Source organism: Pteropus medius, unplaced genomic scaffold, assembly GCF_902729225.1.
Source record: "Pteropus medius unplaced genomic scaffold, Ma_sr-lr_union100, whole genome shotgun sequence".
In the NCBI taxonomy this organism is placed as follows: Eukaryota; Metazoa; Chordata; class Mammalia; order Chiroptera; family Pteropodidae; genus Pteropus; species Pteropus medius.
In genome coordinates this window covers 15,813,997-15,832,120 of record NW_024340701.1, presented here as the reverse complement: position 1 = coordinate 15,832,120, position 18,124 = coordinate 15,813,997, and the positions used below count along the sequence as shown (strand labels likewise).

The following is an 18,124-nucleotide window of genomic DNA, read 5'->3' as shown; positions in this document are numbered from 1 at the left end:
GTCTTTCCTAAACCTGAGAATTTGAGGAATCAGCCTTTAAATTCTATCTCCTCTACAGGTCTTGAAAGGGTTGGTTTTTAGAAATATTAAGGGTGGATTATAGGTCTTGCTTTAGGGAATGATCTTTACTCCTAAAGCCTCTAGTTAGTTTCTCAGCTGGATGCCCAGGTTATTCATGAGGTATCATCAAGGTCTCTTAACTCTTGTTGCCTGCAGCTCCAACATCCCCCAGCACGGGTGAACTGGTAATATCTCTGTTCCGCTCTCGACCTTGTATGCTCTGGTGAATCTCAGGTAGTCTTGCTCAGTCCTCAGTCAAAGACTCTTGAAAAAATTCCAAATAAATTTTTGAAGATCTTCCTTTATATAGCTCCCTGTTCTCTGATGCCTTGTCTTGAAAATTCTAGCTTCTTCAGGTCCAGTGAACTCTTGAGTTATGCCTCCTCAGGCCAACAGCAATACTGTGTTCTGCCTGGAATCCAACTCACTGTGCCACTGGGAAGTTTTCCTCAGGCAGAGAACTGGAGTGGTGGTTGAGTTACCTTGTGGGTTTCCTTTCTCTCTGGAATCACAGCATTGTGCTGCCTGTTGTACAATGTCCCCAAATAGTCAGCTCATAAATTAGTTCAGTTTTATGGTTGTTTATGGCAGAAGGGCTAGTCCAATAATAGTTTATCATAGAGAGAAAGTCTCCCAAGGGGATTCATTTTTGACCTAATTTAAGTGTCATAAGATACCTATTTTCTCTGTCCAGTCTTATATAGTCTTGTACAATTTTAATCATCTCAAAACATACTCATGTGACAGGAAGGTGGTAGGGAACAACTTCTGGGGACATGGGATAAATTAGCTGGCTACTATATCCTTTATCCTCACCTAGCATCTTAGTTTGAGTTCCCTTAGAAGCAGATGCTGAGACATGGATTTGAGTGCAAGTAGTTTATTTGGGAAGTGTATTAGTTTTCTATGGCTTCTGTAACAAATTACCACAATCGTGGTGACTAAAAACAATACACATTTATTGTTTTACAGTTCTGAAGTTCAGAAGTTTGAAATAACTTTCACTGGGCTAAACTCTGGGTGTTTACAGGGCCAAACTCTGGGTATTCACAGGGCCACACTTCCTCCAGAGACTCTATGGAAGAATCTGTTTCCCAGCCTTTTCCAGCTTCTAGAAATGCATTCCTTATATTCCTTGTCTGTGGCCCCTTCCGTCATCTTCAAAGGCAATAACAACACAGTATCATGCTTCAGTAGTCATACTGGCTTCTTTTTTGTCAAATCTCTCTCATCTTTCCTCTTATAAGGACACTTGTGATTGCATTTAGGGCCCATTCATATAATCCAGGATATTCTCCCATCTTAAAATCCTTCACTTAGTCATATTTGCAAAGTCTCTTTTGTCATATAAGGTAATATTCACAAATTTATGGATTAGAACCTACATGTCTTTTGGGGCCATTATCCAGCCTACCACAGTCTACCCTTGAGCCCCTAGACATTCATGTCCATCCCATATACAGAATGCATTCACAATATGGCATCAACCTGGAAAGTCTGAACCCCTTTCAGTATGAACTGAAAGTCTAAAAATATCATGTAAATCATGTATGGGTGAAATTCTGGGAGTGATCCACCCTGAGGCAAAATTCATTTGTGGACTTATGAAAATGGAAAACAGGTAATTTACTCTCAAAATACAGTGGTGGGACAGGCATAGGACAATAGTTATGGATATTCTGATTCTACAAGGGAGAACAAGGAAATAATAGTCATCACCCCAAACAATTTTGAAATCCAACCAGCAAGTTCCATTAAGTTTTAAGGCCTGAAAATAATCCTCTATGGCTCAAAGTTCTAGCCTCCGCCTAGGGCCTGTGGCTCTGACCTCTGGGCACAATTCAACATTACTGAGCAGTATTTTTCTGTCAATTCTTTTCACTCCCTTTTTAAATAGTTATAATATCTACCGGTTCTCTTAGAAGTAAAATTTTTCAGATGTGTTCATTTCATATCTATATGAACATCATGATTTTAACTTGTTCTGAAAATTATCTTTTAATCATCCTAGAGATCAAACCAAAATGTTCAATACATTAACCTACAAGAGCCAGGTAAATTTCAATGACAGATAAGTATTAACTCATGCAGAGTTTAAACCCAGGCATGTCTTTTCTTGGTGGTCCAGGTGAATCCAAAACACCAATTATGTTAATTCTGTTTCTTTAGTTTTAATTTTCTTATCTCCTAACTTAATCTGTGCTTTATTCTGGACACACTGTAGCTCATAAGTTATTCTCCATTGTTGGCAGAAATGGATGGAAATTTGGTTTTAGAGTCAGACCATTTAGAGATCTCTCTAAATAAAGTAATCAGATTTCCTGAGGTTCAATATGAATAAGGAAAATATTGCTAACATCTTTAAGAAATTTTATCAAGTCTACGAAGTTCTTGGAGATTTGTCAGCTCTCTCTCTCTGTCCATTATCTGTTATTTACCAGAGTCCTAGTGATACTTTCCCTGATGATACTAGGGAACAACACAATTGTGTGATTACGCATAACTTCAGTTGTTATTTTTAAATACTTGATTGCTATCTTCCTATTTCAGTTTCCACCTGACATCTTCAAGACCAGTGCTTTCAAACTGAAGATGAAACTTACCACTGGAGCTTTGTAGAAATACAGATGATCAGGACCTATAGTAGACTATTTCTAAAATGGCCTTAAGCATTATGTGCAAAGGCTTTTTCTCCAAAACTCATTATTTTGGAATTGGTTATATGTTATTTTACAAACCACAGAACAAAAGGTATTTAACCTTCCTTGCATTATTTTTGCTATACTCTCTGAGAAAAACTTTCTTTGTAAACATTATCAGTACTAAGTTAACCAGTCATTTTGAGTGTTGGTCTCCTCCAGATTATTTAACTCTGATGGTTCCCAAGAGGCTGTACGATCAGCTACAGAACAGAGACCACGTTTTCAACAAAGAACTGTCTAAGAACTGCCAGGAAAAGGACAGACACTTCAAAGAACAGTCTCTAGACAAAGGATACTGATGTCATCACATAATCACTTTGAACATCATATCAGTGGACAGAAGCAGAATTAACAGAAAAAGATAATTCAAAAGCAAAAGTGTTCATGACATTTTATATAACATTCTGTGCAGTAGAATAAGACCTAGGTTTGCAAAGTGCAAAAGCTTACAGTATGAAATTAAACTTTTTCTTCTTAACTATCAGGATTTCTCAAATAAAACACACTGAAAGATCATGAGAATGAGCTGAGTATTTAACAGAAATCCAAACAATCAAAGATAAATATTGAAGAGTTTAACTTCTTTACACAGAGAACATAAACTATTTTCTATCTCAAGGCTACGTTCCCACATTATAGTAGAGAAAAGAGCCTCAAAACAGGTAGAAGCCATATTTCCTATGAGATGTGGATGTGGAAGAGCTGATAATCATCTATGAACCTAAACAGCCTCAGCTGTAAAATGGAGACCCTAAAAACTAATCTCTGTCCCCTGTGCCACACTTACCCACCTTCAGTAGACAACTTTCCTTAGGAAAAGATCATAGACGCGTCATCGTTCACCTAGAGCACATCTTTGAAATAATTGAGTCTAACCTCAATTTATAGCCATGGAAGCTGATGTGCCCCACGTAAACTACACCAAGGTCGAAGAGAGAACTTGGTCATGACCCACCTGCAGTTGCTGCGGAGAGTTCTGCTGGCCAAGCGACAGGAAGACAAGAGTAAGAGTTGAACTTGACTAAGGCTAGGAGGGTTCATGGCTCTCAATAACAAATCCCCACGGAGCTAGAGCAGCTCCCCGAAGGCCCAGGCTTTCCAGGATCTGGATCATGACCTGGGGGCCCATTTTTCCTGCCAGAAAATGCTTGGTCAAACTAGGCAGGGGATGCTGGCAGATAGAAAGCTGCTAAAGACACGTCTGCTGTGTCAGGCAGCTCGCATGTTCCAAGGAACTCTAAGCACGACCCTGACACTGATGGCTCAGGACGCCCCTCTGACATGGGAAAGGTGAAGCCAGCTCCAGCAGCTTTCCCACGTGGTGGCCAGAGCTGGAGAGAGGCCGAGTCCTCAGGCAGAGAGGAGCCGAGAGGAAACTAGGGTGAGGACTGTCTGGTTACCGGATGTGCCTCTGGCTTCCTCCGCTGTGTGGCCCAACCCTGTCTCACCACAAGGCTCCGCAGGCCATGGTTTTCTCAGCCACTGGCCCCAGTCTCCAGTAGTCACAGGAGAATCAGGCCCAGAGGCACCTTGGGGAGCTCGGCTAAGCATCTGGCCCACAGAGACGGAGACATGTGCTGCTGGTTGTAGAGGCCTCCTCTCTGCCAGGCACCGTGTCAGGCAGCAACGACTGACATACGTTGACTCAAACACTGGGAAAACCCAAACATGGAGGAACCCTTACTGCCTCCGTTATACACATGAGGGAACTGCTGCTCAGAGGCAACAGATGAGGGTCCGGGATCCCATGGCCACAAAGTGGTGAACGGGGATGGCCAGCCCAGGTCATCCGACCCCGCTGTTAAAGCCACCTGGGCAGCCTCTCTCTGACCGGCCCTGTGCGGCAGGCCAGGAGGCAAGAGGGTGGCCATCGAGCATACGATGAACAGGCCAAAGTGTCAAATGGTGCCAGTCACAGGCAAGGGGATAGATTGCTAGAAGAGTTGATGTGACAACAATTTTTAAATTAAAACAGCGCATAAGTGTATTTATAAGACTCGCATGCACTTCTGAGTCCACCACGTAGGAGAGAACTTACACAGAACATACTTAAATCTCTCCAAACACGTATTCAGTCACTGATAACTCTGCTACTCTGTCAAGTGTATGACCAGAGACAGATTAGGTGTTTCATATGCACATGAGGTTTATAATGGTCTGTGATGGGGTACATTTATAATCAATTCATAAACAATAACCATTGAGAACTGTTTGACTTGCCTTTGTCCACAGAGGAGCTTTTATGAAATCTTCCAGTGTCGACAACACGGGACAGAAGGATCTATACTACAGAGAGTAACACAGCACTAGCTGATAATCTGTCTCAATTCATTATTATTATTATTTTCTTTTGGAAAGAGCCAGGGTATAAAAAGGATGAAATCAACATGGTCATAATTCCTTTTCTGTTTGTTTCTTTATGGTTTCCCCATCACTCCTCAATCTTCATGTGAAGCCCGTCCCTTCAAGTTCATGCCAACTTCCGTGCCACCCTCTCCACCCAACGCCGTTGCCATCACCTCCTACTGTTAGATGTTCCCTATCATGAATAAAGCCTCTGGTGTCTTGGTCAAGGTCTTCAGCCCCAGCACCACCCCCAGTTACCACCATCATTCCGGCAGGCCCCCGCCAACCTCCTGGCCTCCCAGGCCTTGACTTGCTCAGAGCCAGTGAGGAAGTCTTCTCTCCCCCATGAGTAGCTTGGCCAGCTACTCCCTTTGGGGCCGCTCCCCACTCTGCCACCTCTAGAAACTGCTCCCTGAAATCCCTGAGTCCAGCATCCCACGCTGACCCCACCTTATACCCTCCAAATCCCCGTGAGACATCTCCTCCCGGATGTCTCATAGACACTTGCCATGCAGCATGACAGAAACAGAGGAGTCGAGAAAATGGTCGTGTGTTTAAACACTTTAATAGCAAGTACTTATGGTCCCTGGCCTCCCCCGTCTTGGGCAGTTTTGGGGACTAGATGGGGCTTTTGATGAGGTCTCGCCAGGCTCTGGGACCCAGGCATCACCGCTACTTCCTGGCTGAGGGCATCCCATCACCTCGAGGGTGGGTGTCATCCTCAAAGATGGAGCTGAGGGGGCTGTTGTCCAGCGCCCTCTCCACGTGTTCTGGAGTGATGAGCACCTTGTGGTGGTTGACGGCCTCCTTGCTCGCCAGCTCCAGGACGTTGGCCGTCAGGTACTCCAGAATGCCGGTGAAGAAAACAGACGTGCACCAGCTCAGGCGCTGGACGTCGGGAGCTTCTCGCAGGAGGCGATCCACGCGGCTAACGGGGAACTGCAGCTCAGCTCTCATGGAGCGGGAGAGGGCGTGCTTCTTACGCCTGCGAGTGGGCCGGTGTCTTCTTTCCCCGGACATTGTTGACTAGCTTTTGCCAATCAGACCAGCTGGATCGTCTTGCCGGCCTGGGCCTCTCCAGATACCACTGATTTTTCCTGCCCGCTGTATCCCTGTGCTCCAGCCCCTGATTGGTCAGGGAGCTGCCTTTGTGACAACTCAGACTTTGTGATGTCACTGGTGTCCACTGGGCCCTGAGCAGGACTGGCCTAGAAATGTCCATGATAGGAACCTGGTCTCCTTGGTAACTTTACCATTTATTTCAGGGAACTCTCTGTATTTCAAAAGTCTAGGGAAAAAAAATGCTCCAACAGAAACACTATACTGCCTTGTCTTTGGGACACCAGTCCAGAGTATCTGATTCTAGCCTTAGACTGTCCTTTGCAGCTGTAGGTCACTGACTGACATACCGAATGCCTTATCTAGTACCTGTCCATTTACTTCCCCTATCACACTGTAATAAAATAAATTTTTCTGCCAGTTGCACATTTAAATATCCTTTTTCAATATTTCTATGTTTGTTCTTTGGGTTCTCTTTGAATTGATGACAGTATCTGCCAATTCTCTCACGAGTACAATCGATTCTTTCAACACATTTCCACTTCATATCTGTATGAGTATCATGAAAAACTATGAAAATGTGTTTTCTGTTTTGGAGGTCACATTCATATGTGTCCAATGAATTTCCCTGCCAGATCTAGGTAAGCTTCAAATACAGAAAAGTGTACCTCGGTCTCAGATAAAGCCCGGGTGTGTCTTCTTTCTTCGAGGTGATGCCAAACCACCAATAGAACATCGATATAATTTTTCTAATTTTAATTTAAATATTTAGTTTTTATTTTAATTTTCATCTGTACTAATTCTGTGTTACTGTCTTGTTTTTGTTCAATTGGCACTGATACGTTATTCCCATTGTTGGCAGAAAATGGTTGAGAATTCAGTTTTAGGATCTGACCACCTGGAGATCTCTATAAACGGGTCCATAGAGATCTAGTCTCTGTTTAGGGAAAGATAACAGAGAATCTGGTTTTTCACTCTTCGTCTATTTGTCCATTCAAAGCAATTCAGAATTTCATAACGCGTGGGGTGGCAACAGCTTTTAGATATATGGTCTGGTGAGATTTGGTGTCTGGGTTTATACCTGCCCATGGCTGAAATTGTAAAACTAAAGCTCTATTTCTCTCTACACGTACGTCTGTGGGTCTGTAATTCAGAAATGCTTTACTTCTGCGTGAGTGTCTAAGGTTTTTCTACCTCTGGATATTAATGCTATTCGATTATAAAGGCTCTAAGATTCATGAAGTTCGGCTGTGATTGGCATATGTAATTACTTATTTAAATGGAACATTTCCAAATTTCCTTGATAATAAGTAAATTGAACTATGATACGTTAAATGAGCTACACTTCAATCATATATATTCTAGCAGAAACCAACTTGCAGCACTCTTAAGACATCGAATTCACCTAATTTATGTAAATCTTTGACAAACGGGGCTACTTTAATACTGTAGGTTTAATGAAAATAACTAAGTCTTCTTTTATTTATACGTTAAGTATAATGCGAGTGAACATTTATATACTACTTAGGTATGTTTTTCGTAAACATAAATTTATACTGATCACATAAACTAGTATTATAGCTATTCTAAGTTTCATATTATGAAATACATAAATTTACTGTTAACCAAACTGAATCTCTGTTTTAACAACCCTGTTTTTCTGTACTCACAAAGATTGATGGTAGGTCAGCTTGAAGATAATTTTCAGGATTTTTTGATAATGTAAAACCTTGGACTGACATCATATTGAGTTTATTAAAGGGCAGTCAACAGATAATTTCTAAGACAGAATATTGAAATACTGATGATTAAGCATCGTTTTCCTTTATATACTTTTACTTCTTATTTGCATACGCTCCTGAGAGGCTACACCTTGGAGTCTGTCAATGAGCATGTTCATTTCTGCCAAATTGAGAAGTTGAGTGAGGAAACCGTGTGCCTAAATAAAACTGAGTTAAATGTATTCATGAAATCTGCTACTCCAAAAATTCACAATTATTCGCCCTCTAGATTTCCCTATGAAACACAAGCAATTGTGCTTAGAAGTTAAAACGAGCATAGCTGAATGAGAGTCTGCTAGGAGTTTCAACAACAGGCAGGAGGGCTGGCCTGTTGTCCCTACTGTGCCACCCGCCCACCATGTGACTTGGGAGAGCTGACTACCATCTCTGGGCCTAAAGAGCCTCAGCTGTAGAATGGAGACCCTATCAACTGATCCCTGTCCCCTGTGCCACACTTACCCACCTTCAGTAGACAACTTTCCTTAGGAAAAGATCATAGACGCGTCATCGTTCACCTAGAGCACATCTTTGAAATAACTGAGTCTAACCTCATTTTATAGCCATGGAAGCTGATGTGCCCCACGTAAACTACACCAAGGTCGAAGAGAGAACTTGGTCATGACCCACCTGCAGTTGCTGCGGAGAGTTCTGCTGGCCAAGCGACAGGAAGACAAGAGTAAGAGTTGAACTTGACTAAGGCTAGGAGGGTTCATGGCTCTCAATAACAAATCCCCACGGAGCTAGAGCAGCTCTCCGAAGGCCCAGGCTTTCCAGGATCCGGATCATGACCCGGGGGCCCATTTTTCCTGCCAGAAAACACTTGGTCAAACAGAGGCAGGGGATGCTGGCAGATAGAAAGCTGCTAAAGACACATCTGCTGTGTCAGGCAGCTCCTTGAACCTCCCTCACTTGACAATCATGGCATTACTAAGATTAAAAGGATGAAATCTGAAGAAAATTGTGAGGCAGACATTCTGACAAAGGCTGCAAATATGATGTTAATAAGCATTAAGTGTCAGGAAGAGGGTCTTGAATTTCTACACGCACATATTCCAAGGAACTCTAAGCACAACCCTGACACTGATGCTCAGGACACTCCTCTGACATGGGAAAGGTGAAGCCACCTCCAGCAGCTTTCCCACGTGGTGGCCGGAGGCGGAGAGACGCCGAGTCCTCAGGCAGAGAGGAGCCGAGAGAAAACCAGGGTGAGGACTGTCTGGTTACCGGATGTGCCTCTGGCTTCCTCCTCTGCGTGGCCCAAGCCTGTCTCTCCACAAGGCTCCGCAGGCCGTGGTTTTTCTCAGCCAGTGGCCCGAGTCTCCAGCAGTCACGTGAGAACCAGGCCCAGAGGCACCTTGGGCAACTCGCCTAAGCATCTGGACAACAGGGACGGAGACATGTGCCGCTAGTTCTAGGGGCCGCCTCTCTGCCAGGCACCGTGTCAGGCAGCAACGACTGATACACGTTGGCTCAAATACTGGGTAAACCCCAAAATGGAGGAATCCTTAGTACCTCCGTTTTACACAGGAGGGAACTGCTCCTCAGAGGCAACAGATGAGTATCTGGGATATCATGGCCACAAAGTGGTGAACGGGGATGGCCAGCCCAGGTCATCTGACTGCACAGTTAAAGCCGCCTGGGCAGCCTCTCTCTGACCGGCCCTGTGCGGCAGGCCAGGAGGCAAGAGGGCGGCCGTCGAGCATATGATGAACCGGCCAAAGTGTCAAATGGTGCCAGTCACAGGCAAGGGGATAGATTGCTAGAACACTTGATGTGACGACAATTTTTAAATTAAAACAGCACATGAGAGTATTTATAAGAATTGCATGCACTTCTGAGTCCACCACGTAGGAGAGAACTTACACAGAACATACTTAAATCTCTCCAAACACGTGTTCAGCCACTGATAACTCCGCTACTCTGTCAAGTGTATGACCAGAGACAGATTAGGGGTTTCATCTGCACATGAGGTTTATAATGGTCTGTGATGGGGTACATTTATAATCAATTCATAAACAATAACCATTGAGAACTGTTTGACTTGCCTTCGTCCACAGAGGAGCTTTTATGGAATCTTCCAGTGTCCACAAGAGGGGACAGAAGGATCTATACTACAGAGAGTAACACAGCACTAGCTGATAATCTGTCTCAATTCATTATTATTATTATTTTCTTTTGGAATGAGCCAGGGTATAAAAAGGACGAAATCAACATGGCCATAATTCCTTTTCTGTTTGTTTCTTTATGGTTTCCTCATCACTCCTCAATCTTCCCGTGAACCCCGTCCCATCAAGTTCATGCCAACTTCTGTGCCACCCTCTCCACCCAGCGCCGTTGCCATCACCTCCTTCTGTTAGATGTTCCCTATGATCTATGAATAAAGCCTCTGGTGCCTCGGTCACGGTCTTCAGCCCCAGCACCACCTCCAGTTACCACCATCATTCTGGCAGGCCCCCGCCAACCTCCTGGCCTCCCAGGCCTTGACTTGCTCAGAGCCAGTGATGAAGTCTTCTCTCCCCCATGACCTTGGCCAGCTACTCCCACCGGGGCCGCTCCCCACTCTGCCACCTCTAGAAACTGCTCCCTGAAATCCCTGAGTCTAGCATCCCACGCTGACCCCACCTTCTACCCTCCAACTCCCCGTTAGACATCTCCTCCTGGATGTCTCACAGACACTTCCCACGCAGAATGACAGAATCGGAGGAGTCAGATGCACAGTATTCGATTTCAATCTTTTATTGTCATCAGTTAATCATAGAGCTGGGCTTCTTTGGTTATTTGGTGTTTAGCTTGGGCTCTTCTGATGACTCTTGCCAGGTTCTGGGACTCAATCTTCATCCCTTCCTTCTGGATCCTGGTATCTGGTCAAACAAAGTGAAGGCTGTATCCTTCATTCGGTTGTGACGCTCTCCATTGTTTGCTGCTCTTTCAGCTTCTTGCGGGTAGATCTGCAGACCTCCGTTGCAGGCCTCAATGGCTACCATCTCTATGATGTAGTCGGTCAGGTAGTCGAGCATCATCATCAGAAAATCGACTGTGGATGAACTCACACTCCGATTATGTTCACCATTCTGTAGAAGACGATCCAAGTAGCTCAAAGGGTACTCTAACTCGGTTGTCAAAATATGGGCTGGAGCCTCATTGGAGCTCTCATGGCTTCGTTTTTGTGACATGATGGTTGCTGGGTTTAGCTCCAATAAGCTCTTCTTAATTCTCCAGCTGGACTGGGTCTCTGAAGACACCGGTGCTCTGCTCTGCCTATCATACCCCGTGCTCTAGCCCTCATTGGTCAGGGTGCCCTTTGTGACATCCTAGTCTTTGGGATGTCATTCGTGTCCTTTGTGCCCTCATCAGGCCTCAGCCTAGAAATGTCCCTGGTCACTCTAGTGACTGAATCTTGATTTTGAGGGATCTGTCCTTTTCTGTTTGACTTTAACATTGTAGAAATAAATGTTTCAATAGAAAACTTTTCTCATTTTTAGGACACACTTCATGTTATCTGATTCTAGCCTTACATTGTCTTCAAGGTCCTTTATAACCTTTTGTTAGTTGTAGGTTACTAATAAATATGTAACATGTATTTTCTAGTAGGGATTAAGTTGTCCCCCAGCCATGATATAATGAAACCCATTTTGCCTCAGTTTACACATTCATTTAAATATTCTTAATATTCCTGTATCTAACTTTTAGAATTTCTTTTGAATCAGTTTTAACTTCCCATTCCCTCACTGAGTAAACAGAACCTTTTAACAAATGTTCATTTCATTATCCGTATGAGTGTCTTGATTTTACGGTCTGAAAAATATCTTTTAATAATTTTGAAAGTCAAAATGAGATGCTTAATGGATTCATCTGTCAGAACCAGGTGTACACTGTTGAGAGAGAGAATTGTAACTTGTGTGCAGCTTATGCCCAGATGTCTTTTCTTGGCTGTCCTAGGTCAAGCCAAAGCACCGAGATGTTTCTTCTTTTTTTTTTTTTTATAATTTTAATTGTCCTCTCCACTAATTGTGTTTCTGCTTTGTTTTTTGTTCATTTACAGCTGTTAACAGTTATAGACATTTCCATTCCAAAAGAGAGAAAAGAGAAAGAAGAAAGGAGTCTCTGATACAAGCAATTTCAATATCCAAGCAGGCAAACCTCCATAGGTTGAAGACCTGGGAATAATTTTTCATGACTTGAAGTTCCTCCCTTTGATCCCATGACTTCACCGGGGTCCATATCTCTGCCTTCTACATTCTAAGCTCTGCCCTCAGAATGATCTTTATTTTGAATTGAGCGTATGTTTGCAACTAAGTAGTTTTATCAGCTTTTCTGCTTGTAAACATTCGCAAGTCCCACAACCTTTTTTTATTTCATCCTCTATCCTTTCAGTTAAAGATGGCATTGTTTCTGCTTATTCAACATACTCAGAAGTCTTGTAGCTTCCCATGTATATCCTGGGATTCATGTCTTTAGACAAGAGGCTCATTCACAGATCTCTCTTGGAAAATCCCATTTCTATTTATTTGTTGCTACTGCTAAGATGGCATGATTCACATCCCACATCACTTCTCAGCTTTTGCCTAAGATCAAATGATTCACACTCCACATCACTTCAAAGAGTCCTCTGTTTGAATACTCTGATCTTTTGATCCCTCAGAGGTACTAGCATATAGACATCCAGTTACATCCTTGATTTTATCTCCACAGGGCATTTTCCTGACAGTGATTCCTCTCATATTAATGTCTTTTGCAATCTGGATGAGCTAAGATTTTCTCATATCTTCATGTCCTGGTTCTTTTTTACTTAACAGTTCTTCCCTCAATTTATGTCTTTCCTCTAACATTTTAGTATTAACAGCAACAAGAAACAAGTGCATGTCCTGGGAATCCACTCAGCTAAATTTTCATTGCTTACAATTCAGCTAAGATTTCTGTAACTATATAACAAGAAACCCCTTTCCTACAGTTCCCAATATTAAATTCCAAATTTACTTCTAAACCTTCACCATTAATGCCTTTGACTTTCATATTTCTATCAACAGTCTGTTTATGATGATATAGGTATTCTCTAATATAGGTATTCTCTGCTGTACTCCTTACTTTTGAGCTCCCACCAGCAGCACTTTTAACATCCATCCATATTTTTAATAACTGTTCAAGGCAATCTAGGATTTTTAAAAATTATGCTTCTCAATATTATTCTAGCCTATAGCCTTTATCCAATTCCAAAACCATTTCCACATTTTTAGATGACTGTTATAGTAGAAACCCACTTTCTGGTACCAAAATCTATATTAGACTCCTACAGCTGCTGTAGTGAGCTGCTATAAATTTGGTGGTTTAAAACAGCACATATTTAGTCTCATAAAGCTCTGAAGTTAAGCAGTCCAAAATAGCTTCACTGGGTTGAAAACAAATTGCCATCAGGGCCACACTCTCTCTGGAGGCTCTAGAGGAAAATCTGGCCTTTTCCAGCTCCAGAGCTGCATTCCTTGTCTGTATCCCCTTCCTTCCGCTTCACAGCCAGCAGTGTAACATCTTGCTTCGGTGGTCAGATTTCCTTCTTCTGTGTCACATGTATCTCTGCCTCCCTCTCATAAGGACATGTGTGTTTACACTTAGGCTCTGTCAGATAATACCGAAGAATCTCCCATCTCAAGAGCCTTAATCTTACATATAAATTCTCTTTTGATATATAAGGTAACATTAGCAGGTTCGTGGGATTCAGATCTGGTTATCTTTGGGGGCTATTATTCAGGCTACCACAGAAGATATTCCCAGGAAACTCTAGTAGGGAAGTGAGGGATTTAAACAGGGAATAGAAGGAAGCAAAGAGTACAACATTAATTAACTTAATATCACCGAAGAACTTTAAGGGACACTAGAAAACACATTTGCCAGGGGAATACAATGCCTAGCATTCTAGACTATCATGCTACTGGGCATAGTTGGCTCTGACAGGCTGATGAAACCCCTCACACAAAGAAACTCAAGTAGTGATATTTGAAGTTCAGGCCAATACGCATATAAATGGTGGTAAGGGCTGTAGGGGTAAGGGCAGGACAATGACAGCATCTTCTACACCCAGGAATGTTTATATACCTTCCTTATAAAGCCTTTTCTTTTCCCCTTACCTCCTGTCCACTCTTTCTTCCTTCATTTAACAAATATTTATTGTGCAGCTAACCTGATATCAAGCCCCAAGTTAGATGCTGGATATTCAACATTGAACAAAATAGACATTATCTCATCCTTATGGAGCATCTAGTCTAGTGGGAAAGACAGACGTTAAACAAATACCCACATAAATATGTCATTCCAAATAGTCGTGCATGGTCTACAGCAGAGTGTATCAACCTCAGCACTGCTGACATTTTAGACAAGATAATTCTCTGTTGTTGTGTAGGAGGGCTGTTCCTGGCATAGAATTTTTAGCCGCCCTTAGCCTCTACCAGATAGATAATAGCACCATCCAGCTGTGATGCCAAAAAGTATCTCCAGACATTGTCGAATGTCCCCTAGAGGCAGAGGGAGAAAATGGCATAGATGATAGACGCTCTGTTCATCCCTCTGGCAACCAAATCAAAGTTGTGACAGAAATAAGGAGCAAACATCAAGGAAAAGTCACCTGGGAGCTAGATGAACAAGCCATACAACTAGGGAGAAATCTAAGAAATCACTCTGCAACCGCAGAAGGTAGGATGGGGTGAGGACGCAAAACTGCTGGGTCTCCAGAGGCTGAGTGAGACTGAGGCTGCGGCAGCGGCAGATGCCTATTAAAAGGGCTGCGTCCACAAACGGACTACTCTGGTGACGGACCTGCCACCTCTGAGCACCAGTGCCCATTCAGCTGCACAAGAACTTACAGGGGGACACTGAGTTGTCTGAGTGAGGTCACAATGAGGCTCTCTCCCCAGTAGAAGTGCTTGCAGTATACATTGTTCCCTGTTGAGCCCTCTCCCTTCCCAGTGTGCGGATTCAGCGCAGCCACAGCAGAGATGGCATCAAACTGGATAACAGAGGTTGCTCCGCCCACAGGATTCCCTGAAACCCCACCTCCCCCAACTCACAGCCCCAACCAAGCCACATCCAGGTGTGTCCTCAGTGACTCAGATGCGCCTCACTGAGCAGTGCCAAGACTTACACTGGAGGGAGCTGGCCTCGGTTTCTGGCGTGGACTTTTGAGGCAACTAAAAGCACAACATCTGTGGATTGCTTGCTGAATCTTAACAGGTGGCCCCTGAGGGGTAGAGGCTTGGACTCAATTTGGCCTGCAGCTGAACCCCTCTCAGGACTGTGCCACTGGACACCTACCATACAAAGCCATACTAATAATACCGGGAGACTTAGGAGCTTTCCTTAGTACATAGAAATAGCCACAGAAAAGCAGCCAAAATGGGAAGACGAAGAAGTAGAAACCATATGAGAGGACAGAACAGAGATCCAGGAATAATGGAGTCAAGCAATATCACAGATGCAGAGTTCAAAACACTGGTTATAAAGATGCTCAATGAACTTAGGGGAAAAATAGATGAACTCAGTGAGAACTTTAACAAAGAAATTAAAAAAACAAAAATGGAAATGGAAATTATAAAAGAGAACCAGTCAGAAATGAAGAACATATTATCTGAGATGAAGAGGATATTACAGGGAACAGAGTGGATAAAGAAGAGGAGTGAACCACTGATACAGAGGATGGGGAAGCCAAGGACACTCAATCAGAATGGCAAGAAAAAAGAAGCCAAGACTATACGAATAATTTAAGGAGCCTATGGAACACTATTAAATGTAAAAATATCCGTGTCGTCGGAATACCTGAGGGTAAACAAAATGTCGAACAGCTATTTGAAGAAATAATGATGGAAAACTTCCCTAACGTGGTGAAGGAAAAAGACATAAAACCCCAGGATGCTCAGGGAGTCCTAAAATCCAGGAACCCAAAGAGGCCCACACCAAGATACATCATAATTCAAATGCCAAAGGTTAAATACAAAGAGAGTATCTTAAAAGCAGCAAGAAAAAAAGTTGTTAATTATCTACAAGGGAGTGGCCATAAGACTGGCAGCTGATTTCTCAAAAGAAACTACGCAGGATAGAAGGGCTTGGCACAAAATACTCGATGTGATGAAAACCCAGGATCTACAACCAAGAATATTTGATCCAGCAAAACTATCATTTAGAGTTGAAGGACAGATAAAGAGCTTCCCAGACAAAAATAAACTAAAGGAATTTATCAACACCAAGCCAGTATTACAGGAAATGTTGGAGGGACTTCTTTAAGAAGAAGAAGAAGAAAAAAAAATGTATCAAAAACAGGAATAAAAAATGGTAACAACTATATTCCTATCAATAAGTATCTCAAATGGAAAAGAATTAAGTGCTCCAACCAAAAGACAGAGTGACTAAATGGATAAGAAAACAAGACCACTACATATGCTGCCTATAAGAGACTCACTTCAGATTAAAAGACACACACAGACTAAAAGGAAGGGGATGGAGAAAGATATTGCCTTGATGGACCTAGAGGGTATTGTGTTGAATGAAATGGGTCAGATAAAGACAAATATCGCATGATTTCACGTACATGTGGAATCTAAAGAACGAAATCAACAAAAACGACAACAAAAGCCTAAATTCATAGATATAGAGAATATTTTGAGGGATACTAGATTGGAGAGGTGTTGGGGGAAAGAGGGCAAAGAGATTGAGAGGTGCAGGTGGATGGTTGCAGAGTAGATATGGGGTTGTAGATTGTAGCATAGGAAAGATGGTTAATAATGTTGGAATGTGGCAGGAAGGAGAGGTGCTAGATTTGGTGACGTGATCGCTTTGTGAGTTATGTGGATCGCTGATCAATATGCTGTACAGCTGAGGCTGGTGTGTTGTATACCAACTATAATTGAAAAAAAAACACTCATTGATTGTACAATGTAAATACAGGCCACTAGTTTTCTATTGTTTCAATAAAGATGAAAAAAATTGTCCTCTAGAGGGCAAAATTATAAAGAGGTATAACTTTGATGAAATAATCTGAAATAATCAAGGAATATCCTCTGAGCAAAGGACATTGAAACTGAGAACTGGCACAAGAATAGGGAATGAGGTAGAGAAGTGTTAAGAGAAAGAACATTCCAGAAAGATGGCATGGGCAAATCTCTAAAGTGGTAAAGTACTTGGTGTGACTGAACATGAGTGCAAGAAAGGAGGGGGGTTGAGATGACAGTGTATCTATCAACGAGCAATGAAGAATCTGGACTTTGATAGACTTCTTGGCACTTTGATCCATCTCTCAAATCTGAGTGAACATGAACATAATTTTTTAAATTAACCAATGATAAAAAATAAAAAGGTTCTAAGAGAGCAAGTAAGTGTAGAATGAATGCTTGTAATACTGTGTGATAGACTGCAGAAGTGGTCACAATTATCCCATTCTTTGTATCCATTCTGCATCCACATTTTTTTAAACAATGTGACTTTGTAGCTGCTCAAGACATGGTGCCTATATTCCCACCTCTGAAATCTGGGCTGGTCTTACCACTTACTTGGGGAAATAAAATGGGAAAGTGACAGTGGGCTAGTAATGGGCCTGCTCTTCGAGAGACTGTTTTTTTCACTCTTATTTGAAACATCTACTTCTGTCACGTCAACAAGCATATGCTAACCTGCCGGAGGATGAGAGACCATGTGGAGCTGAGTCAGGTCAGCTCAGCTCAGCTGTCCCTTCTAAGGCCTTAGATATATGAGCCTAGTCACGATTGACAAAGTCAACTCATCACTTTTTAAAATTTTATTGCTATTAAATCTATAGATTCTACAAATTCAACAATACACTGACATAATTATTACATTACATAATTTTATGTCTTTAAAGAAGCCACAAGAAGAACAAACATATATTTATACTTTTTGTTATATTAACCTCCTTATTTGTCATTTATGGTTCTCTTCATTTGTTCCTATGGATTTCAGTTACCATCTGGAGTCATTTTCTTAACCCAGTACAGCTTTGCTTACACCCTACCCGCCTGTGCTATTATTGGAAAATATATTACACTATTATATCTTATATGCATGACAATTCATTATACAATTTTTAAATCAGTTAAGAAAAAGAAAAATACATGTGCATTTATATTGTTTTTTTTTAAATTACACAGTTACCTTTACCAGTATTTTTTTTTTCTTTTTTTT

General features: G+C 42.2%; 3 protein-coding genes across 6 annotated transcripts in view; all 3 read right to left on the bottom strand.

Moving 5' to 3' along the window:
* The window catches only part of SYTL5 (synaptotagmin like 5), a 216,674-nt gene that overhangs the window by 129,714 nt on the left and 68,836 nt on the right, over positions 1-18,124 (bottom strand). The gene's annotated exons all lie outside the window — the stretch shown is intronic.
* On the bottom strand, positions 5,781-6,128 carry H2AL3 (H2A.L variant histone 3). Its single transcript, XM_039882919.1, has one exon. It carries the CDS (start codon positions 6,126-6,128, stop codon positions 5,781-5,783), a length of 348 nt encoding a protein of 115 aa, XP_039738853.1.
* On the bottom strand, positions 10,783-11,121 carry H2AP (H2A.P histone). The gene has a single exon (XM_039882904.1). The coding sequence runs from the start codon at positions 11,119-11,121 to the stop codon at positions 10,783-10,785; it is 339 nt and encodes a 112-aa protein (XP_039738838.1).